This window comes from Cibotium barometz, chromosome 40, assembly GCF_041138505.1.
Source record: "Cibotium barometz isolate CiBa-2024 chromosome 40, ASM4113850v1, whole genome shotgun sequence".
NCBI lineage: Eukaryota > Viridiplantae > Streptophyta > Polypodiopsida > Cyatheales > Cibotiaceae > Cibotium > Cibotium barometz.
In genome coordinates, this window is record NC_141085.1 from 3,574,435 (window position 1) to 3,600,034 (window position 25,600).

Consider the following 25,600-nt stretch of genomic DNA (forward strand, 5'->3'; position numbering starts at 1 on the left):
TGTGTGTGAATGAAATAAGCAATGATGTCACATGGCAACCTTTTTACCTATAAAGGTATTGTACTTCATTGAAGAAATCAATCAACGTCACATCATTACAGTCGTGGAGTTTCTATCTCTACTTGAGCTTTGTACTTTCTCACTCTCTCCCATGCTTGATATTTTGGAGAGTGGTATACCATCTATTGGGGGCTGATGCCCCTCTCATGTTTATCCCATGATGAGATTCCATGGACAGTTTTGTATCATCCCAGTGAGATAGCTATGTTTTGTTTCTATTTTATTTTCCATTCCATGATGAGATATGCCAAGGACATTATTGTATCACTTTGGTCTCATAGGCCCATTGAGTCTTTAGTAGATGCTTAATATATCTTTCTTTCTTTCCTTCTTTCTCTCTTATTTATCGGATAATCGAATGCCATGATGATGTTTCAGTTCAAGCCTCCCTCCAAACCCTAGGACAACCCCTGTCCTTCATTTGCTATCAAAGCATCTACCCGGCCTATACCCTCTTCAATTTGCGCTTGCTGGTCATCAACAGCGGTTCCACCTGACACAGCTGCCGTATGCACCATCAGAGAATCCGCATGCTGTTGTTGCTGCCCGTACAACAGCTCATGTTTGACAGGTTGAAGCCGATGTGTATGCCTATGTGTACCTTAGCTTCCCCTTCTCGTGTATCTATTGCTGCTACTGCCCATAGAGCAACTCTACATCAATGTTAGAGCTTCTGCCAACATTGTCATCACTAGTAGAATAAAAACAATAAGAGCCTACATCTAGTCAACAAAGCTTCTGCGAACATCGGTTCAAATCAAGAAAGTAAAAATTTGGCGCTTTTTATCATTTTCTGAAAATCTATCTTAATGAAAGCAGAAATCCCAAATCCTCCATCATTTTTTTAAAATTGAGGGTACATATGTGACATTCAGATGTTGCTATAGCCTCCTATAGTGTCATTTTCCAAAACCCCCCAGTTTAGAAACCCTAATTTTTGCACATTTTTCCTATGTAAGGGACTAGACACTAGAATTGAATTTATTCCTTCACTAAGACCTTACCATACCCACCACTACCTATCATGGCCTCTCATCTATTAATTGAAAAAATTGACAGGGATAATTTCCATACATTGTTGACTAAACTAAAGTTAAGTCTGATGAGAGAAGGCCTCTAGCCTTTCATTGAAGGAAAAGAGAAAATGCCTGAAGTAGAAGATGAAGCCAAAAAATCTTGAAAGCTTCGGGATAAGAAAGCATACCTTCTTCCAATGCATTGTGAGTGAACAAAAGCATTCTTTTACAAGGTCCCAGCCCATCTACTGAGCATTGGACTCCGTGTTCGTGCCAAAGATGGGAGATTTGTAGCAATATTGCTGCCTGGCACATCAGGAGAGCTAGATGCAGCGAAGCCATTAAAGGTACCCACACTCCGCCTGAGTCCATTAGGAGCATTTGGCTTGACATCATCCATACCCTCCGTGGTCAGTGGGGGAAGCTGCAGGGTGGCTATTACCGCATGTGGAAGCGACGGGAAGCATTCTTGAGGCTCTAGCGGCCTGGCCCTTTCACAAAAAGAGGTGGTGAGCCTACTTGGCACTCCAGGCCACCTGTGTGGTTATTCCCTCCCCCTCCTCTTGTATGAGATAGGCTTCTCCTCATAAAGCGGCCAGCCGGAGGAGAACTGCATCTTTCCCCACCCCTTGATTCTTTGATCCTCACCTCCTACATGGAGGCAAGTTTGTATCTAGACCTTTGCGGTTGTACAAAGGCCTTCGTGACTGTTCTTTGTTAACTAATGGAAGGATCTTTTTTCTCAAAAAAAAGCTCTTTGTTTTTCAAGGAAAGAACTTTAAAGCCTCTTTACAAAAGAGTTCTATGGTCTGATGATGCAATCACATGAGAGCTTCGACACTCATGTGAACAAGATGAAGTCCCTAATGAACCAGTTTGCTCCACTCAAAGCCAAAGTGAAGGAAGGTGTGGCCCAAGGTTGTTAGAGGCGTTTGGTACGAGGCGGGTATGGTACGCGTCTCGAAAGACTCATATTTTTTAGAGACGTTAGAGCCGTGTTAGAGGCGTATGTTATATATATATATATATATAGTGATAGATAGATATAATATATATAGTGAAAGTTTAGAGAGAGAAATGAAATGATATATAAACGTCTCTAAGAGGCCATAATGGCCTATGAGACCAAAACTGAGAGTACATCTGAAGTTGGTGTCTCATCAAAGAGAACAAGACTAAAAAGTACAATAAACTGATTGTCCTACAGTTATAAGAACAGAACTGCAAGACTTCAAGATGATACTGAGTAGAAAATACTGGAAAATACTGGAAAATGTATATCAGGTAGATCCATGTATGCTGATCAATTGAAGTGTTGCCCTCTCCTTAGATCAAGTATCTCCGCCATGGGCCTATATACAATGCAGAGGTCGTAGAAGCGAGGTAGGCGCCTCTGATGCCGAGCAATAATGGCTCTGATCTGGCGATGGTGAGGATGCTGTGGTCGGGATCCTAGTGGGCGTGGCCGACGAGCACGACATAAGATAACTGCTCTATCAGTGGTGACTCCCTGGGAGCATGGTCGGTGCTCTGATGGCCCAATGGAGGAGGTATCAGGAGGTGTGTGGACTGCTGGTGCTGGTGTCGAAGAAATCTGTCAGGGTCCTCTGTCTAGGTACATCATGGCTCGGCCTCCTATCTGCCAAGAGGGTCTCTCTATGTCTCCTGAGAAACAATCCGAGGCATCTCTGATCCTCAAACTCCATGACCCTGCGTAACGGCCCAAAACCCTCTCGGAATAGGCAATGATATCTCCCTCGGATCTCATAATAGACTGTACATCGGCAAATGTAGTGTTCCTCTATCTCTACCTCCTCGTAGAGAGAGAGAGAGAGAGAGAGAGAGAGAGAGACTAGGATGTGTATGTAGAGCCTTGAGGGAGGGAGAGAGAGGGTGTATGAGCCTTGAGGGAGGGAGAGAGAGGGTGTATGAGCCTTGAGGGAGGGAGAGAGAGGGTGTGTATGAGAGAGGGAGAGAGAGTGTGTGTGTTAAAGAAAGAAAGCTGTATTAAACGTCTGTAAAAGGCCAAAATGACCTATGAGACCAAAATAGTCCGTCCTCATCATCTGGATACATCATCAAGATTCAAGGGTACAAAGTAAAATGAAATGTATAGAGAGAGTTCCAAAAGTGGGTATAAAAAACATCATCATCCTAGTGTGTTTGAACTTTGAACTTTGAACTTTGGGTCTTGAGAAAGGCTTAAGGGAGGAAGGGAGAGAATGAGGGAAATGAAATGAAATGTTATATTAACGTCTTCAAAAGGCCATAATGACCTATGAGACCAAAAGTTACATCATGGTGGATCTGATACAATGTCTGGATAAAAAAACCCAGAAAATGAAGGGAGAGAGAGTGTGTGTGAGAGGGGCTGCCTTGGGCCCTTAAAGCCTCCATCTAAAGACTCAAACCAGCAAATAAATAAATAAATAAAAATTGTGGATGCCTCGATCAGGCAGTCGTACGCCTCAAACGCCTCAAACTGTTAGAGGCGCGCCTCGTAACAACTATGGTGTGGCCATAGCGGCGCGAATCAAGTCTATGCCAGATGAGCTTTACAGGAACCTCATCACCACCTTGAAGAATCTCCCCAGTCTTATATTGGAAGGGTCATAACCTCCTTCAAGGAAGAGGAGAAGAAGATGAAGAAAAGAGAAGAAAGGGAAAACTAATATTTCTTCACAAAGAACTTCAAAGATATGAAATGTTCCCTTTGTGGTAGGAACAATCATACAGGAAAATACTGCTATTCAAAGACATCGTGGAAACATTGCGGAAAAAACAACCACAATGAAAAGTACTACTATCATAAAAAAGCAAATGCCATTGGCCAACATCATTGAGGAGAAAGAGCTTTCCACAGAGGAAGCAAATTTCTGCCAGGATGAGTGCGCCTTTGAGAGTCCAATGTTGTGTGTTGTGTTATTGTGTTATGATTATTGTGTTTTGTAAGTGACCTGATCTCATGTGTACTCTACCCTGAGACCCCATAACTGGCATGAGAAACTAGGCCATGAGCCTAAGATTTATCCTTGATGACACAGTATGAGGTAATCCCTTGAGGGGGAGATTGTTGGGAATCAAGGTCTTGCTTGTGTGTGAACCTACGCCTAGAGTGAGGAAGTATGTGTGCATGAACCACCTCTTAGAGGGGTATCAAATAATATCTAGATATTTGTGTGTGAGTGACATAAGCAATGATGTCAGGAAGCAACCTTTGTACCTATAAAGGTGTTGGACTTCATTGAAAAAATCAATCAACAAGTCATCATTACAATCGTGCAGTTTCTCTCTCTACTTGAGCTTTGTACTTTCTCACTCTCTCTCTTGTTGTGATCTGATAATCAAATGCCATGATGATGCTTCAGTTCAAGCCCCGATTCCTGTATCAAGGGCTAGTGTTGCTGAACCATCCTGGAAAACCAGCACCTCCCAAATCTCGTCAATTGGCAGAGGCACGGATGGCTAGAGAACATGCAGCCCTAGCCCAGCTCGAGAGGCACTGTTTCTACGCCCACTTCCAGCAGGAACCAAGCACGAAGAGCTGGCTTTTACACATATAGGTCTTTACCTGCCATGTTGTATGAGCTTCTTTCTTTCTTTCCTTTTCCCTCTCATAAGCTCTTGCACATAGCACAGTTTTCCACTGAAATATCCGCTTGTGACTTTTCAATCGAGGAAAACATGTATGGACATTACTTCCAGAACCAAAGAGAGGAAGCAGGGCATTTAACCCTCACCTAAACATAGTCTCTTTGTCAGTTAGTGCTGGTCTATCCTCATCGCCTTTTTTTTTTTGTAATTCTTATATTACCAATGGGAAACCTCATTGCGAGGTGAAAACCCAGATCTGTACTTTCCAGTATTTGCAACTTTAGCGGATAAATCACCTCTTTGACCAAATTATAGAAAAGGTAATGCAAGAGGTAACAGTTATTGATTAAAGGTAACGGTTATTGATGAGAAGCGGACGATGGCGGTATAAAGGGCAATCATCCAATTGCACTCCGAAGTATAGCCCTTTCCACAATGGTACATGATCAAACAACACTTGTGAGTGATCCACCCAAATTTTGCATATAAAATCATCATACTGATCCGCACGTAATAAATACCATCTATCTAGGCGGGCTCGATATTGAGAAAAAGCCTTGTGGTGGAAAGTGAAGCCAAAAACCCCAAGGCACATTTGAGTCCACAAATCAACAGCCTGTAAAGTATTTATCATTGCATTCCAAAAGAACCTCTCAGAAGCTAGCATATGCAAATGACCAAATGAGTTATCCCCCTGAGGGGCATTGTTAAAATCCCCACACAAGAAAGCATTATGCAACCAAGGGTAGTCACAAATCTCTGCCCATAACGTTGCTCTCTTAGCTGAAGCAGTTGGCGCATAAAGAGCTGCAAACTCATACATCTTAGCATTAATTAGACATTGAACCACCAACCAGCGACCATCCGAGTCATTATGCGCTAAAACCGCTTGTAACTCATGTCTGACCAACAAGGCAACTCGTGAATATGCACCCAGGCTTGCATAAAAGATGCCATAACCAGCAAAGTGACCTACTTGCCCTACGAACTCATTCTGATTATGTTCTTGCAAGCAAACTATATCTGGTTTCATCATATTTACATAGCACCAAAAACAACTCCATTTATTTACATCACAAAGGCCATTGACATCGTACGTAAAGCATTTAAGAGGGACTACCATGAGAAATATGTACAAGAAAGTAGATGACACGGCCTGCTCAGGCATCTGCCATTGGCATGTGTTTCCCATTATCATTGTGCAACATATTTTCTTGCATTTCATCTTCATGTGCCTGCATTAGCAATTCCATCTCTTGCACTTCCATAAGAGTCTGCGCTCTATGCCACCATTTGTTCCCACTTCTTGCCCACTATTATTTTGCAAATTTGACGCAGCCATGTGCAAGGAGGAAGCATCAAGGGCCCAGTTTCAGGTTGGCAACAGTTGCCTGCACTGCAACACTGGTTTTTTAGGTGTTTGCCAACCATCATTTGCCAATTTTTCTTTTCCCTTTTGCAGAGCTTGTGAATACGATACATTTGCATTTGCAAGAGATGAGGCTTTTTTTTTGCCTTGTCACTTTTGCCCGCCTGCGAGATAGGAGGTGTCTGAACTTTCACATTGATGTTTGATGTCGAGTGTGAGACCCCACCAGCAGGCGGTGGAGGATGCAACACTGTGGGACATTGAGTGGCCATATGACCAAATTTATCACACGTATAACATGCACCAACAAATACACCCCATTTCAACTCATAGTAAGCTTCTTCACCCATATGGACCTCATCTACTTCCATTGCAATGGACGAGGGCGTGGGTCCCAAAGTATACAAAGCCTGTTCCTATTACCCGAAGGACGAGGTGGGCATATGATTGTGCCAAGAGAAGCAGCAAGCCCTGGCAAATCCTCTCGCATGTAATTAAGAAAGTTGACTACTTCCACCAGTGTTCTTTCGGGGTAGAATGCCCATGGCAAGTGATGTTGCACAATGCCGGCATTGCACATCGAACAGGCGAGCAAGTCGCAAAGACACAGCCGAATAGAGACGCAGGCGAGGAGAATCACCAGCGAGCAAAGTCACACGCGAGCAAGGTCGCAAGCGAGAAGAGTCGCAGAGTCGCAGGTGAGCAGGTCACGAACCTCCCACACACACACACATCCTCATCATGTTTCTTTCACACACCGCAACAGAGACAACCTCCCTTTGTAAAAGAAGTATTACGCATCTTTGTAGCCAAGTTCTTTCAAAAAATGAGTGCCACAACAAGGTCAATTCTCTTCAATCTCAGATGTCCCTGCCAAGGTAGTTTCAAACGTACGAAACGTACGAAACGGCACGAGTTTAGTACATGGTATAGAACATTGCCGACCGATAAAGTACGTCAAAAACGTTACGTACTTTACAATGTTAAAATCATATATATGTGTGTCTGTGTGTGAGAGATTGGTCAAGAAAGCCCGAAGTCTATATCTAATATCCTTTGATAGACAAGTAGTGATGTGTCAACACATGTCCCATTCTAGCATTTCAACCTATCTAAGAATTTCAAAATTAGCACTCACAACATAAACAATGTCTAGACATACCCAAATACACCATGATTGGAATTTGACAATTCAAGTAGATAGTAGAAACAAATGATAAATCAAAATCAAATGACAATGTCACATCTGTCTGATGTCATGAGCGCAAACGGGCTATACAACGCGATTGCCGAACATAATACATAGAAAAAAGGACACGCAGGAAGAAACCAAAACACAAACGTTTTTAAGTTTGAAACGTTTGGAAACGTTCGGAAGTCCAAAAAGTACTAAATAATAAAAAACGGGTTTTAAATGCAACCTTGGTCCTTGCCCACACTCCAATAACCATCACTCCCCATAAGCTGCCCGTAACCCTTTGATGCTGCTTTTATTACTATCGGAACTCCAAAAATCTCTAAAACCTTTACCAATTCCCATAAGTTGTTAATCAAACATTTCAAATCATCTCCTTGAAAAGACAACCAAAAAATTGATGAGAAATCAATATTCCCTTTAGACTCCTCAGAAAGGCTTCTTTATAATTAAAGTGAACAATGCTGAACAGTAACTTGCACCATTAATACAAAGTTCCAAGCAACTGTCTGTATTGCGTTCAGAACACAGCTCTTGTCACAATAATGTAGTGTTCACATGGAATGAACTTCTACATGACTCTAAACTCACAAAGGCTTTCCTAAAAGGGGATCCATTTAAGAATAGAAAATCTGAACATATCCCCCAGAGGAGCAATACTATCCTCTTGTGATTTTCCAAAAAGAAGCATTGCCATACAAGTCTTTGACCATGATGCATGCCAAGACACGACGCAGAGAGCTGGAGCTCCCTAACCAGGTAGCCTCCCATGCCCCCTCCCTCTTTTGAGCTCTGAGACCTGCTCCCTTTCTGCCCTTGCGATAGTACCCCCCACCTCTTCGCTTCTAAGCCCTGCCGTCCTTGTTTGAGCACCCCTGTTCTGTTCTGTTCTGCCTGCTAGCCGCCCCCGCACTGGACATTGGGGTTTTTTCCTCTTCCCCTTTGTCCCGTCGCTGCATCCCCTGGTTTTTTTCCTCCTCCTCTTTATATCCCCATACCTAGCACTGAGTTTTTTCGCCTCCCGTTGTCCCCTTTCCTGCTTCCCTTTCCTTTCCTCACTGCTCCCTGTCTTTCAGGCAGCTGGTTGGTGCCCTTTGTCTTTTTCCCTTCAAAGTAGCACTCCTTGGCCCGATTGACAGCATCAGCTGTCAACTTTCCGTCATGAACCTCCAGCTCCTTGCTTCCTTTGTGGCCGCCCTCAAAGCCAGAATCCTGATTTGCAAGTTTGTAGTTAGCAAGCCAGCCCAAGGATAGATAAGTGACACCCTGCAAGCTGCCCTAGTCAGCGAGCAAGGGCGTATCATAGATGTCCAGTTTCTTGGCAACGATTACATCCCAGGATGAGTGTGACTCACCCCTGTTGCAGCGATGAGCCTGTTCACAGTACAAAGCTCCCCGGTGTACTTCACCAAGTAGCAACAAGATTCCTAGAATTGCTTTGCTTCCCTCGCCTTTCAAAGGAGTATCATACGCTTCTCTCGATTATTGGGCATTGTTTGGATCAGGTTTTGAGTCCTCCCTGTCATATCCCGTACTTGGACATAACGAGGCTAGTGATTAGAGACCAGCTGGACCGTTCTTATAGCTCTATGAACTGGCTATAAGCTATATAGTTGGAATTGCCACTCATTTATGAGAGTTCATGTGTTGAACTCTACCTTGCGAGAGGAGCCTCCCAATGGAGCCAGCTTGTGGTTAGCCCACTGGTTAGCCGTACCAATGACAATCGTGAAGGACGGGGTGTGTGGTATGAGACGTGCATGCCTTGAGGGTGCAGGCTTGCCAAAGTTGTGTCGGTCTCTAGCTCGGGGATGGATTACCATTGCATATGGTTTGGAGCCATCAGTTGGGTGGCGACTGCTAGCCAAACCCTTGTGTAATCCTATGGATGCTCATATATACTCATCATATGGTGTATGTGATTTGTAGTGCTTCAGACGTGCTTCTCAAGCTTTCTTTTGTGAGTATATGTCTTAGGAGGACACACATATAAGTGGATTCTTACTACGGGATGTTTCATTTGGTCTCAGAGCATTAGTTCAATTAATTAGTGCTTAGCCCTTAGTATTAGTTTAGGGTTACTCAAGAGTAATTTTAGAGTCAATTGGTTGTGAAAATGTACTTGATTTGTGCATAAGATGTGCACAAAATAATTTAAATGATCAACCACAGTAGAGCTTGGTAATTGATGGAAACTCATTAAAAAATGTTGAACCCTTATTGATTTTGCACAAGCCCTTAGGGGTGAACACATGGCACAACTGGGAGCCCCCATGTGCTAGGGACATCATGACATTTGTAGCCTGCAATGTATATTATGTACTTATTTGTCCTCTTAAAATATGTCGAATCTCCTCTTCCACCTCATGAACTTCCCGCACCTATTTGAGGAGAGAGGAAAGGTTGACTTTCACTCATTCTGAAGCATTTTAGACTTTGACAATGTTTGAAAAAGCTTAAATAAGTATTCAAGTTTATTCCCCTATATATTTTGCCCGAATGGAAATAGGCGCAATCCCTTTCCTCTCACTTCCTCTCAAAATAATAAGCCTCCAAGCTCAAATTAAGCTTTAAGCTTCAAACCGAAGGGTTCATACATTGTACCATAGTTTAATACCGTAATTCATTTCTAAATCACAAAGCCCTTGATTTACAAGAAATCAAGCTCTAAATCATCAAAACTCTCTTACTCCATACGTGAAACCAGAGTTTTCTTGATCGAAAATCCTCTAATCAACTGTTTAACTCAAAGAAACATTTTAATTCAAGTAAGTGTCCACTTAATTTGTCTCTTTTTATTATAATAATTTTCTCAAGACTTCAATTAAATCCGTTCAATAAACTAATTAATTTACCCATGTGTACACTATTGAAACACATAGTTTACTAAGGGGTTGCTCTTGGATGAATCCATGGTAGCAAAACCTTAAAAGTAAACCCAATGTTCCGAGAACCAAAACTACTTTAGAGCAACCAAAATGGAGGCCTTCTGGTATCAAAACTCAACTAGTTCTACTACGATCCCTAGGACCCTAAAGGGGCCTATTTTAAATGTCAGAGACTTGGCCACTATGCAATTCAGTGTCTATTCGACAAGAAGCCTCCTAGTGGTGGTGGAGGTGGTGACAAAGCTCTGCAACTACATGCACATGCACAGTTGGTACAGTCAGGTCTCGTTCCACGTAATGACAGCATTCATGTCTATTCTTTCAATAGTAATTGCGAGAATTGGTGCCTAAACCTAGGGATGATTGATCCACATGATTTAATCCATATATCAAGTGAAGTCATAGGTGTTGGGATTCGGGTGACATATATCATCAGTTGAGTGTGTGTGTGTGTGATTTCTATGGGTCAAAAGATAAGGCTTCAAGCCTACAAAAGCATGTACTTGGCGAAGGTCCAATATATCAATCAAATCATCATTGAGTCGAGCAATCTAGCTCACTCTACAGCTTCGTCGTCTCTCTTTTTTTTCGTGAAATGGTGTTTTATATTATATGTAAAAATGTACATCAGCCACATGGCTCACACAGCACCTATGGCCCCAAAAAAACAGCCACAAAAGATCCTCTAAAGGATCATGACCATGCAACCTGTACACTAATAAGAAAGCCTCCTAGCCAAATAAGCATCCCAGATAAAAGCATCAAAGATGAGCCATCCGTAGACCATAACGAAATAACATCTGCATCCAGTAGTTGAGTTGAGAGAAGAGAAGAAAACTGCCAAAGCAACAAACCGCGGATACGTAGAATGTGCCCATGTATTCCAGACAAGGAATCAAAGATGAACCCATTCCGTGTAGTCCAAATATGCCAAAGTCCTGTCCATCTAAGGAAATGGAATATCACAAGGTGACTGTCCGAAGTAATGACGTGAGGACAAATCCCAAATATCCACTGATGAGCCGAAACAGTAGACCTCTCTACTGCCTCCCAAATGCGAGAGACAAAAGACCAAATCTGACGGGCCACTGGACAACTCATGAACAGATGCATAACTGTTTCAGTGCATGTCGTGCAGAAGAAGCAAGAGGCCAATGTAATTTTACAACGGCTGAGCTGATCCCGTGTAGGTAACCCTCCCACCAACATCCTCCAAATGAAAACCTTACCTTGGTAAGGGAGTTTAGACTGCCAACCGCGCATAAGAGTTTTCTGCCACCATGATTTAGACTTGTGCAATCCCCACACCTTATTAGCCTTGGCTGAAACCCAATCTTTCTCTAATACGAGCTTATGATAGACTTGGTTAGCTGAAAGTGATATCAAGTCACCAGATTCACATAGTGCCCAATCAAGCCAAGGCTGATCTGTAGATGGCCAAAGCAATGGAGTAAAAGGCTCAACTGCATGCATGATGTCAACCCATAGTGGCTGAAATGTCCGAGGAACCCTAAAGTGCTGGCGAATACGACGAAACGAATATGGCCTGTCACGACCAGGTATCACAGCATCTCGGATTCTAACCAAGCCTAACCTGACCATGCGGTTGAGTCGTATGCGTGAAGCATCTCTGTCTCGCCAAACAATGACACGCGACTCTACAAATGTTTTGTACTGCAAAGAGTTCAAAAGTAGTCTTTCATGACCAGGATCCCACCGAGCCAATAGTAGAACTTCATGCCAAGAAAGGAGAATATGCAATAAAATGTGAGATGAGCGAATACGGACCGGATGAGCCGCATTCACAATGTCCCACCATGAAGCCTGCACACGTGTCCGTCCATGTGACAATCCCTCCAACTCAATCAAGTCACGAGCCATGAATACCCAAGGCTACTGCTGCAAACACATATCCTGAAAAAGCGCCCACCTACGTGCCACCATATGCAAGCGGACATCCAGTAAAGCAATCCCACCCATTCTTTTGGGCGTCGTAATGTGATTCCAAGCTATCCATGTTTGACCCATAATATTTCAAGATATGTGGGCTACTACTGCAAACACATATCCTGAAAAAGCGCCCACCTACGTGCCACCATATGCAAGCGGACATCCAGTAAAGCAATCCCACCCATTCTTTTGGGCGTCGTAATGTGATTCCAAGCTATCCATGTTTGACCCATAATATTTCAAGCAGAAATCCAAGCAAGAAGCGCTTGGGAGTCCACATCCACACCCACCGGATACCCAAGATGACGAACAATGTCTCCTGTATGCACCACACGGCCTTGCCACCCTAATGCCTCAAGATCAAATTCCGTGCATACAATGAGGGCTGATTTTGTTGAATTTATTTTCAGTCCAGAAGCCAATGCAAAATTATTCCAAGCTTCCATTGCTCGATCTATATTGGCTTTTTTGGCCCTGAGAAACATAAAAGTGTCATCCGCAAGGGCTTGAGCAACCAATTGCTTGCCATGAGGGAGATGCAAACCAACCACTTCACCATGCGATGCCATAGCATCTAGGTTAGATAACATAGGATGAGTGGCAATGGCAAAGAAAAGAGGGCTAAGAGGACAGCCCTGCCGGAGAGAACGGGTGAGAGAAATACCATCCGGAAGTCCTCCATTGAGCATAATCCGCGTGATAGAGCCAGAGCCAAGTAAATGCACCAAATTAGCCATTTTGGGACCAAAGCCCATGGCTGTCATTAACTGAGAAAGGAAAGACCAAAGCCCATGGCTGTCATTAACTAAGAAAGGAAAGACCAGCTGACATGATCAAAAGCTTTTTCAAGATCCAGCTGCACCATCACAATCTCTTGCTTCTTTGCCTTGGCATAATCCACTCCAATTTGAACATTAAGAATATTATGCAAAATATTCCTGCCATGCACAAATCCATATTGATATGGATGAATAAGAGTAGGAAGCATCTTCTGCAAGCGATTGGCAACAAAAATCTTTGTAAAGATTTTATACATAATACCCATAAGTGAGATAGGGCGCCATTGAGCCAAAGAAGTAGGCGAAGGAACTTTGGGCAACAAACGAAGTATGCCCAACTTCCAATCGGCAGGCATATATCCCTCATCCCAAACCCTTTGACAAATAAGCATCAAAGGCTCTGCAAGCTGATGAGCATATTTTTGGAAAAACTCATTTGTCAAACCATCCCAACCAGGGCTCTTTCCCATGGGAAGTTTGGAGAGAACAGCTTCCACTTCCCCTTGAGTAACAGGAGCATCAAGCTGAACCGCCACATCAGGGTCAACTTGATATCGTACTTCAGCAAACAAAAACTCCCTTGCAGCCAAGACAGCCGGCAAGACATCCTCTGGAGGGGCAAGCAAATCTTCATAAAACCTGATGCAATGCTGAATAACCTCAGAAGGTTGAGTAACAAGGTTACCTTGGGCATCCATCAGCCTAACAATATTCTCACACATATGTTTTTGATGCAACTTATCATAGAAGCGATGAGATTGACAGTTAGCATCCCGCAAAGCATCAAGACGTGCAAGTAGTTTAAAGCGAACATATTGTGCTTCCTGCACCCTAGATAGCTCCTTTTTCAGCCATTCTATGGCATCCACAACTTCAGCATCCATAGAGCCAGTAAACATGAACGCCTGCAAGCCCTTTAAAAGCGACTCAAGAAGAGCCACATGCTGTTTTTGTATAGAGGCATTAGCAAGACCATAATGCCACACTAATTTCCGAGTGTTGGTAAGGAACACTGGCCAAGCATGATAATCAGCCATGGACACTCTTGTGGAGAAATGTCGTATCAACTTACGCATATAAACATCAAAAACTTCATGCTCCAAAAAAGTGTGATTTAAGCGCAAAGGCAAGCGTCCCAACAACAAGCCTTTATATGCATCCCCACAGGATGATAGACCATTTCAAACACAAGCGGCCAATGATCCGAGAAAACCTGTTGCTGATCAACCATCATAGTAAGAACCTCTGGCAAAAAGAGATCTTGATGTAAAATATACATCCTATCCAATCTAGCATAAGTGCCCCGAAACTGTTGTGAAGCATAAGTGTAACCCCTTTCATCTGGATGCAACCAAGACTACATGTTCTGTTTTAGCGACCTTGCTGCAAAAGCTTCCCACGCCATTCTCTCTGGGCCATCCATTACAGAATGAGGTGACGTGGCTTGCTCCCTGGAGACACACATACTAAAGTCTCCCATCACAAAGCCAGGATGAGAGATTGAAAGAGCACACAAGTCATTGCAACAAGCATTATTTGGAGCATACACCCCTAACAACCATAAAGGCGTATCATCCCAAACAATCTGTATCACTAGAAATCTTCCATGAACATCTTGAATCGCAAGAGAAGGCTGAAACTGCGAACGAACAGCAAACATAACACCTAACTGCGAAGCAGGATGTCCGCTGTAGAAAACATGAAACCCCTTATATACATAGGCTTTGCCAGCCAACTTATGCTGCTTATGTTCAACTGCACACAAAACATCCCAACCATGACAAAAAGTTGTACGCCAAAGCCTGAACTGCTTTTGGCGCGAAGAAATAACTTTACATTCCATTGTACATATTTCATAAGCCTTCCCAGAAAAGGAATCAACAAGGCCGTGTACTAGGCCCAAGACAATCTGCCAAATCACCAACCTTTTGAAGCATTGCATTTTTAGACATGGTATTTGTGATCTCAGACTGCCCTTGGAGTTCCCGAGCACGTGCCGAAGGGTAATGACCATCCCATGGCGAGATGACCTCACCCTTCGAACCAAACACAAGAGGCAATTGTTGTTGTGCTTCTTTTGTTAGGCGACTTCTAATAGGATAGCGTTCTACTCTATCCACCCAAGAGCCCCTGTACCCTGAGAAAGTTGGCCTCCCGGCCTCGCAATCCTAGTCTGTTGCTAGGCACCTGAATCCAAAGGGCGACGAGCATATGTATGTAAGGGCCCCTGATGAGTACGCAAAGGCCCCCGCCAAACAGCATCTGAGAAATCCCCCCGTGGGGCAACCAATCGTGTCTTTTTACCACGTACTTCCACCCATGGCTGCTCATCCTCATTCTAACCATCCACATGTACATCCATGTGCTGGGCATCATGTAAAGGAGCATCATGCTCATCTTTCACGGGCAACTATCCATGACCAATATCCTTGGTAGCAACAACTTGTTCTTTCTTAGGACATTCGGAGACAAAGTGGCCCATCTCACCACATTTGAAACAGTGGCCAGCAAATGTATCCCACCTCAATTCATAAGGTTGCAGCCTAGCCATATTGACACGCAAATGTGTCGGCCTAGGTCTCCCACTATCCCACAACATGCATAGACAATTTCGGTTTCTAGATGTCATTCGAGGCACCACCAAGACATCACTGATACCTCGCATGAGACTTGGTAAAACACGCCAAAACATTGGTGGAAATTGTTTCACTTCAACCCAAACTGGGCAAGCCTGGCGCAACATATCTTGGTACTCTGCCATAGGCTTTCACGGAACCACATGAACCAACTGCCCATCCAAAAAGAGTGGCACCTGCTCCAAGACTGCCCTACGGGCTTCCGAAGTGCGAAAAAGTATTTCATAAAAGCCTCTCGAACCATCATAAATCTCCTCAAGTGCCTCAGGCGACACCAAGCGGCCCAACCATGCTCTAAGACGAGGCAACAAAGGAATACGCCCAGTAAAGAAGAAGATTGCAGCATGATCATGAAAATCTGCTAGCTGTTGTAGCAACAAAGGAGTTTCCATGCATACATCAGCCACACCACCATTATCTACTGTAGCCATTTGCACGCTATTTGCCTTCACATATTCTTGCAGAAGCTCACCAGTGATCTGCAGCAAACGTGCAAACTCCAGAGAAGGTACCTGAGAACTTTCCTCTGCATTCTCTCCAACATTCACCGGAGTGTAGCTTGCATCAACATCAAGCCTTTGACGTTTTTGTTGCTCCGAGGCATCTGAAGCATAACCCACATCCTTCTCGATCATCTCCTCAATAAGATCCATGTTAAGGCTATTGGCAACCATGCCACCAACAGCAGCAGCCGGGTCATCCAAATCCATGTACAAAAGCAAAGAAAACCCGTTCTCTCAAACCCTAATTCAGCACCTGAAAACCCTAATTCAGCACCTTGAATAGTTGCTTAAACCCTTGCTGCACCCTTGAGAAAACCTGCAAACCTGATTTTTTTTTTTTTTAAAAAAAATTTAATCTTCTTCCACTGCTGCCTGAAACCCTAGAGTCGAAAACCCTCGTGTAGAGCTGTGATGGAGGTTTCTTGATGCCACCTGACGTAGAGATCAAATGCGCGCGGTGCAGTATGATCTACGCACGTATCTCTGCTTAGTGGCCTGTTGATGGCGACTATCTGCTGGGGGTGACGACTGCCTGCTAATGGCCTCTCTCTCTCTCTCTCACACACACACACACACACCTGTTGAAGCGATTACAGGAGATGGGGGTACCCATAGAGCTCATATGGGGGATTATGGCTTTGTATAGATCAGTTGCAGGATAGGTACGCACCCCAGAGGGGATCTCTACTTTGGTTCACTCCACTATAGGAGTGAAGCAAGGTTGCCCGTTATCTCCTTCATTGTTTGGTATGTATGCGGATGAGGCTTTTGACTACATTGAGAGATTCGGGGACAGAGGAGCCCAGCTAGCAGGTACATGGATCCCACTATTGTTATATGCTGATGATATTGTGTTGATCTCTGAATCCCCTGAGGGTATGCAGCGTCATCTGGATGCTTTACATGAGTTTGCACATGATAGTGGATTGTCTGTCAACCTTGGCAAAACCAAGGTTATGGTGTTTAACACCACGCCACAGTGGGTTAGGCGGTCAGCTCCCACGTTTACATATGGGCAGGAGATTGTGGAGTATACAGATGCATATACATATCTTGGGGCAGTATTCAGTGGGCCAGTGTTTTCGATGAGGAGAGCAGCAGAGACTAGATTGACTAGAGCACATGCAGCCCTAGGTGGTTTGGAGAGGATGTGTTTGCAGGTTCAGTTTTAGGAACCTCGAACGAAACTTTGGCTTTTTGACACTCTAGTGACATCAGCTATGCTTTATGGAGGGCAGATATGGGGGCCATCACAGCGCAAGCGGGTGGAGAGGTATGGAGAGGCCTTTGGTATCTATGATTGCTAGGATTATTAGAGCCCACAAGGAGTAAGAGTTGTTTTCTGAAACCGGGCATGGATCTGGTTGATTGACCTTGCTGGTCTTCAATGGATGGTACCTCATGAGATTATTCGAGCAGAGCTGACGGCTGCCCCTCTGGTGATTGAGGCTCTTACGAGATCAGTCTCCTACATACATGGCTTGTGGGATCTCCCCCGAGACAGATATGCACGCCTCGCCCTTGAGTCCTCCCGACAGTTAGCTTTACAGGGAGACACGGCTTGTTGGTATGGACAGATGACATCTTGGTTCCAGGCACATGGTTTTAGCATGGACAGATTGCCTCCCTTCCAGTATTCTCTGGAGGCACCCTCTCTCACTCTCACACGGACAGAGATTACCAGACTCATCCGTCGGGATTTAGTTCAGCTGGACATTAGGAGGACATGGATACAGCCGACTGAGAAGCTAGGCACGAAGATGGCTTTCTACAGAGAGCATTTTCTTCAGCTCACAGCAGATGGTTTTGTGATCAGACCCAGTTACATGGATGTACACTTGTCTCATGCAATACGGTGTGCTATTGGTCAGATTCGCACGTCCTCACACCAGCTTGAGATTGAGATTGGCCGATATAGAGGTATACCAGCTGAGGCCAGGATATGCCGAGTATGCCATGGGGAGCCAGAGACAGAGCTGCATTATATATGCCATTGTACTGCATACTATGAGATACGTGGTCGTTTCCACTGTTTATTCAGAGAGGGTTTTGGACCACTTTCCAGAGTCATGGGGTACCAGGATCAGAGGTGTTTGGGATTGTTCTTGCTTGAGCTGCCTAGATATAGAGATAGCCTGCTTAGGCGCACAGAGAGCCAGACTCAGAGGCACATTACAGACTTCTTTAGTCCAGCCATCACTGCGCCAGATGGACCACAGCAGCAGCAGGACATGGATACTACCCACACCAGCGGTACACTGATTGATCGTGCGATTGAGCTTGGGTGGTCCAGACGCCCACGACTACGGAGGAGGGCATCCCAGCATAGACGAAGGTTACAGCGGCGGATTCGGATTATTCTTGCGAGACATGCGGGACACCCAGTCAGGGTGCTGACCACAGAGGATATTGAGGAGATCTGCCAGCGTCCGATGCGGCACATATTATGAGATGGAGGCACCTCCATAGTGTACCCCCCCGTCCTACATGATATTGTATCCCCTCACTGTACTCCACTCACCTCCATAGCGTACCCCCCCCCCTCACTATATTCACACCCTATAAGGGTTTCTGTTTACCTTCCAATTCCAGTTTCATTTTCTAGGTGCCAGTAGTATCATCTTTATTTTTCATTTTTTGGTCTTTTATCCAGACATTGTATCAGATCCACCATGATGTAACTTTTTGGTCTCATAGGTCATTATGGCCTTTTGAAGACGTTAATATAACATTTCATTTTTCTCTCTCTCTTTATTCAGCGCTGGCTGTATAGCTGCACCCTATTGCAAGGCTGGTCAGCTTCGTCATCTCTCTCTCTCTCTCTCTCTCTCTCTCTCTCTCTCTCTCTCTCTCTCTCTCTCCGTATATATATATATATATATATATATATATATATATATATATATATATATATATATATATATATATATATATACGGAGACCCAAGCAAGAGAGGATCTACCAATTATACCACACAGAGGTTGAGACAAAGGAGCATTACATATGTCGTTGCCCAGTATACTAGCTTACTCTACAGCTTTGTCATCTCTCTCTCTCTCTCTCTCTCTCTCTCTCTCTCTCTCTCTCTCTCTCTCAAACCCAGGGAGGAGAGGATCTCTTGATTATGCCACACAGAGGTTGAGACAAAGGAGCATTACATATGTCGCTGCCCAGTATATTATGAGATCCGTGGGAGGTTTTGTTGTCTGTTCCATGAGGGATTTGGTCCACTCTCCAGGATCATTGACTTCCCGGACCAACGTTGCCTGGAACTCTTCTTGCTCAAGCTCCGCAGACGCAAGGGCACTTTCTTGAGAGAGCTTCGGCCCCAGCCAACCCGACCCCTCCCTCATGAGCCAACCATCACCAACTTCTTCCGGACCCAACAGGAGGACACCCATATAGTGGAACCCGTGGACCCACCTCGGGCTGCTCCAGACCCATCTCGCCCGAGAGGAGTTACCTCAGACCAGGCCTCCACATTCCAACGTGCCCTGGCCCCTCGGACGTTGGCCAGATCCAGGCCATGCTCCACCGCCATCAAGCTACCTTTCCACGTGACATAGCAGAGGGAGACCTCTCGGCCATACTCATTAGCCCCATGCTTGATATTTTGGAAAGTGGTATACTATCTATTAGGGGCTGATGCTCTTTTCATGTTCCATGTTCCTGGTATTCCATGATGAGATTTCATGGTCAGCTTTGTATCATCCCAGTGAGAGCGTTCTTTTGTTTCTATTTTATTTTCCGTTTCGTGATGAGATATGCCACTTTGGTCTCACGAGGGCTTTACATCCAGTTCTTCTTGTCGGCTGGCAATGTCTATCGATCCAGGAGGGCCAAGGTGGCCTAGAGAGTGATAGTCCAACCCTTTCACAAAGGGGGCTTGGACATCATCAATCTAGCTTTACATTGGGGAGCTTTGCTAGGAAATCTTATTGTCCACGGCCTCCAAAGTCCAACCCAAGGAAGAGCCTTGAAAGGATTTTCTTCTTGCCCGCATATTGGTCCGCACCTCCACCCGTGGTGGACCTTGGCCCTCCAGCTCCAACCATGGCCCCTATCCGCAAACTTAGTAGTATCTCATTCAAAGACAAGTTTGTGGCTAGCCCCTTCCACGCTTGGGAGGCTTGTCAACCCAAGCTCTTCTAATCAACTTCCTCATGTGATGACTCCAACCTTTGATGCAGAATGCCCTCACCTGTCTTCCTTCAAGTCAGTTCTTGGGAGCCTGTTTGCACATCTCTAGGGGGCGTCTTTGCTCGGGCCAAGCTCAAACGGTAGGCTGCTCACTATGCTTCCACGCGTTGCCTCCCCCCATACAACAAGAGAGGCTTGTAGGCATCCGGGGGAAAGGGGGGAGGAGGCGGTCATCTTAGCCTCAACATAAATTTTTTAGCCATTCCTCTGGACTAGCACACCCCCTTAGCCTCTCCTCCAGATCCAGTATGGGTCGCCTTTTCTTCAAAAAGGCCAACCCCCGGAGATCTTCAGCATCATCCAATATGAAACTTGTACAAAACGTGTGAAATGCTTCAGGTATTTCAAACCATTTTTTTGATGCTTTTTTTATTATAAAAAACATAGAGGTCCGAAACCTGTTGTTTTTTTTCATTTCATTGATGACTCGTTGAACACTTCTCATGAATCATGATTAATTTCAAGAGCAATGACCATATGTCATCTTTTATTTTTAGTCTTCAGTCATCATTCATGAATCATGACATTTGGTGTCAATTCAGTTGTAACTTGTAACTGATCAATTCAGTCTTGATTCCTGAATCATGAATAAGTTCAGCTTTTATTGCCGTCTACATGAAATATTTCATTCAAATATGAAACCTGTTTGAAACATTTCATACAAACCATTTCTCAAATATTTGGCAACACTGGCCATCATACAGTGCCACTCGGGCAGCCCATGAGCAGTCGGGCAGAGCCAGGGGTGATCGTGCGCTAGTCACCAGCATTAAACACATGTGAACACCTTTTTGAAGCATGTCCCAGAGCAGGCTGACAGCAGACCAATGGCCCAAATTTTCACCAGCTGAAATCTGAGACCTTCTCTTCACTAACATTTTTGTACTTTAGAAACAATTGTATCACCTTTGCTTGCACATGAATATACGGTAGTTTAGGGTACTTGTATGTTGTGCATGTCTCTCTCTTCCGCTTCTCTCTCTCTCTCTGTTCATTCATTTGCACATACACACAAGAGTATCACAGCATGGATGCGACATTACTTCTACTCTTCATTCAAAAAGGGTATTAATTAGATTGTGGTGCTGCCAAGCTTGCAGATGTTTACTTGGTGTGACCAAGGAGTGAGTCAATACCAAGCATTCCTCCACTTGAGATAGTAAGATCTGGTAAAACTTTGAATCCAAAACTCTTGAAACAAGTCAAAGATGCATAAGAAAGCACAACATTTTGTAGTTATCTGTCATTTCACTTCCAATTGAGTACATAAAACAACATCGAACAAGAATCCAAGACTGTAAGCAAATGCCCACAAGTCATTAAAACATAGCTAAACAATAAATCAAGAGAAGCATAAATGTCATGTACTAACAGTAGATTCTACTTGAGTAAATCGAAACTGTGCTACTTTGAAACATATCAACAATGGACCATCAAACCTATCACCGAGTTTGTTATAAAAGTGCAATCAAGAGCAGGGCAGGAAATAAACTTATCCCTTGGCTATACTGAGATTAGAAACAAGATCATTTCAATTTTGGCACACCTTTAGATGATATTTTACCTCTGATACCAGCTTGAAAGCAGCCTCTGCCTTTACATGTTTATTTTTGTCGGGATGGAGCAGTAAAGCTGATACAACAGCAACGCACTTGTGATATTGATACATTAAGCACCTTAACTAAAATGAAAACTACATGCTCATTACCAACATTTGACTTTTTTCCACGATCTGCAGTGTTCTTCAAGCAGAAAAAAATAAAAATATTCATAGTTCAAGCACAAAACTGAAAATAGTACATGACTAAGCTCCAAAACAGGACATGCTAGACCACAAAACAAGCGTAGGGAAATATATTTCATAATAAAATACCCATAAGCCTTCCAAATGCTTACCCAATTGGCGATATCTCTTCTTAATGAAATCAAAATCCGACTTCTCATCCACCTGAAAGCATATTTTCATTAAATGCACAAAATTTGTAAGGAATCAAGCATATTCACTACGGCACATAAAAGGGAGTGCCTTGCAAGGTCTAACTATTCACTTAGATTCGCTTAAAACACAAAGACAATCCACACCCAGATGAATCAAAGTATTGAATGGTGCAGATAGACTATGCAAGCACAGTACACCACACTAGAGACTAGGCTGGTCCCCCCCCCCAACTTATGATTTCTTTTATTTCTCAGCTTACAACAACTACTGATAATACCGAGTCACCCATCAACTCTAAAGTTACCAACCATACACGAATCTCCTCACATTCATGTGCCAATAACCAACTAGCCACCACGCCCCCTTATGTGTCCCTGAGCAAGTGTGCATAAGCAGACGTCTGTGTGTGTGCAGGTGCGCATGTGCTAGCAGTGTGGTGCCATCGACTGTTTCTGTTGTTCCCTGCTCCTGCCGTTGCCTTCCGTCATCAGCTTCCTACATGTCTTCGCTTTCCGTCCACTGTCGCATGTTCCTGCTGGAAAGTGTGCCAATTGTGCCTCCCGTCGCCTGGATAGTATGCCAATTGTACCTCCTGTCGACTGGATAGTGTGCCAACTGTACCTACCGTCAATTGTTCCTATTCGAGCTTGACCAGTTGCCCATTTCTGCTGGAGTCTAACCCTTCGTTAGATTGTCGCCTGTTCTTACTGCTCAGAAGGACATTGGTTCCTGCTGGCCTTTTCCTCCCAAGGCTTTCTTCTGTTCCTGCTGCCTATCGTCTCTTCTTCTAGCTGGTCTTCGTCTTCTTCTTCTGCATCTGTTCCCTCCCTCTTGCTGTCCGTTCTGTGTTTCTTGTTCATAGCCTTGTGATTTCCCTTCTTTTTTCACCTTCTGTTTAGTTTTTTCTGATCTCCTGCTCTCATCATCGACAACCATGATCAAGTCTTTCACAAGAAAGTTTACACCCATGGGTGTATCTCTTCGATTGCTGAAGATTCTAAAAGGCTAAAGGAATCAGCTCCTGTTCTGCCTCACCATGACTATCCAGATGCACAATATTTATATGATGTTCTTCACAAGGAATTTCAAGAAAATCAAGCTCTGTGGGACAAGCCTGAACCTACAATCAAATATAAAATCTCGGTGCAAACAATTCTCCCAAAAGTAAAGAAGTTTTTGGGGAGTGATGTCATCCTATGAAAATGTCATCAGCAAATGATGTTGCACAATGGATAAAAATTTACTTTCCTGTGAATTTCAACGAAGCCCTGCCATGCTTGGCTCAATAGCTGGGAATTGTAATTTGTGCCCCACATGTGATGTGGGCAATTGTAATTGTTTCTACATGCTGTGGGGCACTGCTAAACCCACCCCTCCATCAATTGCTATGGAAATAGATGATGTACACATGGGGGAAAAATGTTTGACTTAAAACGGAGTGTGTTTGCAAGTGCATGCTTTACATGCCATAAGTTTGGGCATCTAGCTTCAGATTGTCCCACTCTCACATTGCGGCCTCCGGCTGATTCTGTTCACCCTGTTCCCAACACAAGTGTGCAAACAAGAAGCAAAATTGTACAACAGCCCCAACAGCAAGTACGCTCTAAGCCACCTCAGAAAAGCACTGTTGCAAGAGACAAAAATGTGTTGGATTCAGAGGGTTGGCAGACCCTGAATCCAAGAAAAGTAATCAATGTCAAACCGCAACCATAGCAGACACACACTTGAACAGAGTCATCTGCATCTACATCACATAGTAAAGTATCCTCCCCTACACATGTTGATGCAGGGATGTTGTGGGCTGATGTGCTTAAGGGTGGAATGATGAAATTGCAAAGTATGTTGGTTGATATTGATATGGCCTACACTTGAAATCGCTCCCTTTCTTCTGACAATGAATGCGCTCATAAAATGTATGGCATATAATGTACAAGTGTTGCATAACCCAAGAACTTGGAGATTCGTTTAGAACTATATGTGAAGAATAAAACTGGATATAGTATGTTTGCAGGAACATAATCAGCATGCTCTAGCTTGGCAAACTGGTCTCTTTTTTTTTTTTTTTTTCCCGAGAAAAGATCCTTTCATTAGTTATATAAAAACGCCCGAAGGGCTACAAAAGATCTCTCCTGCTCCTAAGAGAGAGAAGAGCAGAGAATACATCATGGCAGCCCGGGAGACTCTCCCTAGGTGCTGCAAAATACAAGCATCAGTATAAAAAACTGAGCGGCTAAATCATACAATAGGGGGGGGGGAAGAGCCAAACAGGTGGCCTGTAGTGCCAACGGGGGGATCCCATGTGTAAGGTGTAGAACGGGCCACAGCGCCAAGTGGTGTGAAAGGCCTGGCGCCGTAAGATCGCCTCATCCGAGTCTCCCCGGATGCGGTCGTACTGTCCTCGCAGGGTGTGGATCAACTCCTGCCAAATCCCCCGAACAGTCTCTGGTGGTGACTCTAATCTCCCCTCAAAGGCCGTAAAGCACCGGGCCCTCCAGGTGAACCAGATGGTGAGGCTGCTGAGGAGCTCCCATCGTAAATCCCTCTCCTGTGTCCAGCTGCCGGACGAGAAATCCGGTGCCGGAACCAGGCGAGGCTGGCCCCTAATAAATCTGATGGCCTGACTGCCCTGCTCCATCTCATAGCCCATAGCAGGCCCTGACAAAGTCGACCAAGCAGCGGCACCCCACGTAAACATACCCTCTGGAGAGAGGGGGGCCAGAATACGCAGTATCCGCAGCCAAATCTGCTGTGCCCGAGGGCAGTCCCAAAGGCAATGTCTCTGTGTCTCCATAGGGTGGCCGCATCGGACGCAGGCCGCCGGAAGACCGCTGTAAACAAGCCAAGTGCCAACTGCTGAGCCCCTGTGGGCGACCAGCCACTGAAAAGCCGAGATCCTGCGGGCCTGCCGACTAGCCCAGAGCCGAGCCCAGAAATCCTCCAGGAACTCCTGTGAGAGTCCCTGCAATCGCCAATGCCCCGCTGCCGCTGGAGAAACCGTCCTCCTCGCCGTCAAAATATGCCGTCCCAGCCGAACAGTATACTGAAAAAAGGTGATCTCTGTGGCCTCAAGGGATGCATAAGGATCATGCCACTCGTACTCCCCGGGGTCCCACTGTAGCCGGGCCAAGGGGCGCGCTGCATATGCCCATATGCGCCAATCCGGGAGCACATCAGCAGGGTCGGGGTCAATATGCCACTTCCGAGAAGCGGCAGCCACTACCCGAATCCTCTGGAAGGTGCACTCTGCAACCAAAGGCGACTCCACCTCCACTCTCTGGAGTCTGCCCTCATCCTGAATCTCATAATAGAGGCATCTGCCATCCTCAATGCTAGCTCTGACAGCAATCAGGATCTCCAACTGCGTAAAGGCTCCCATCCACTGTGGGGCCACTGGCTCGAGAGGTGTGAACCACTCCTCTATAAGTGCCTCCTGAATATCATCCCTCATAATCAACCCCCCTCTGAAGTGAC

General features: G+C 44.7%; 1 protein-coding gene across 3 annotated transcripts in view; it reads right to left on the bottom strand.

Moving 5' to 3' along the window:
• The window catches only part of LOC147615127 (uncharacterized), a 122,641-nt gene that overhangs the window by 30,153 nt on the left and 66,888 nt on the right, over window positions 1-25,600 (bottom strand). For all 3 annotated transcript variants that reach the window (XM_086779115.1, XM_086779113.1, XM_086779114.1), the window contains exons 3-4: window positions 22,087-22,138; window positions 21,755-21,822 (exon numbers count right to left, since the gene is read on the bottom strand). In XM_086779115.1, the coding sequence (XP_086635241.1) occupies window positions 21,755-21,822; window positions 22,087-22,138 (120 nt within the window). The remainder of the gene's footprint in view (window positions 1-21,754; window positions 21,823-22,086; window positions 22,139-25,600) is intronic.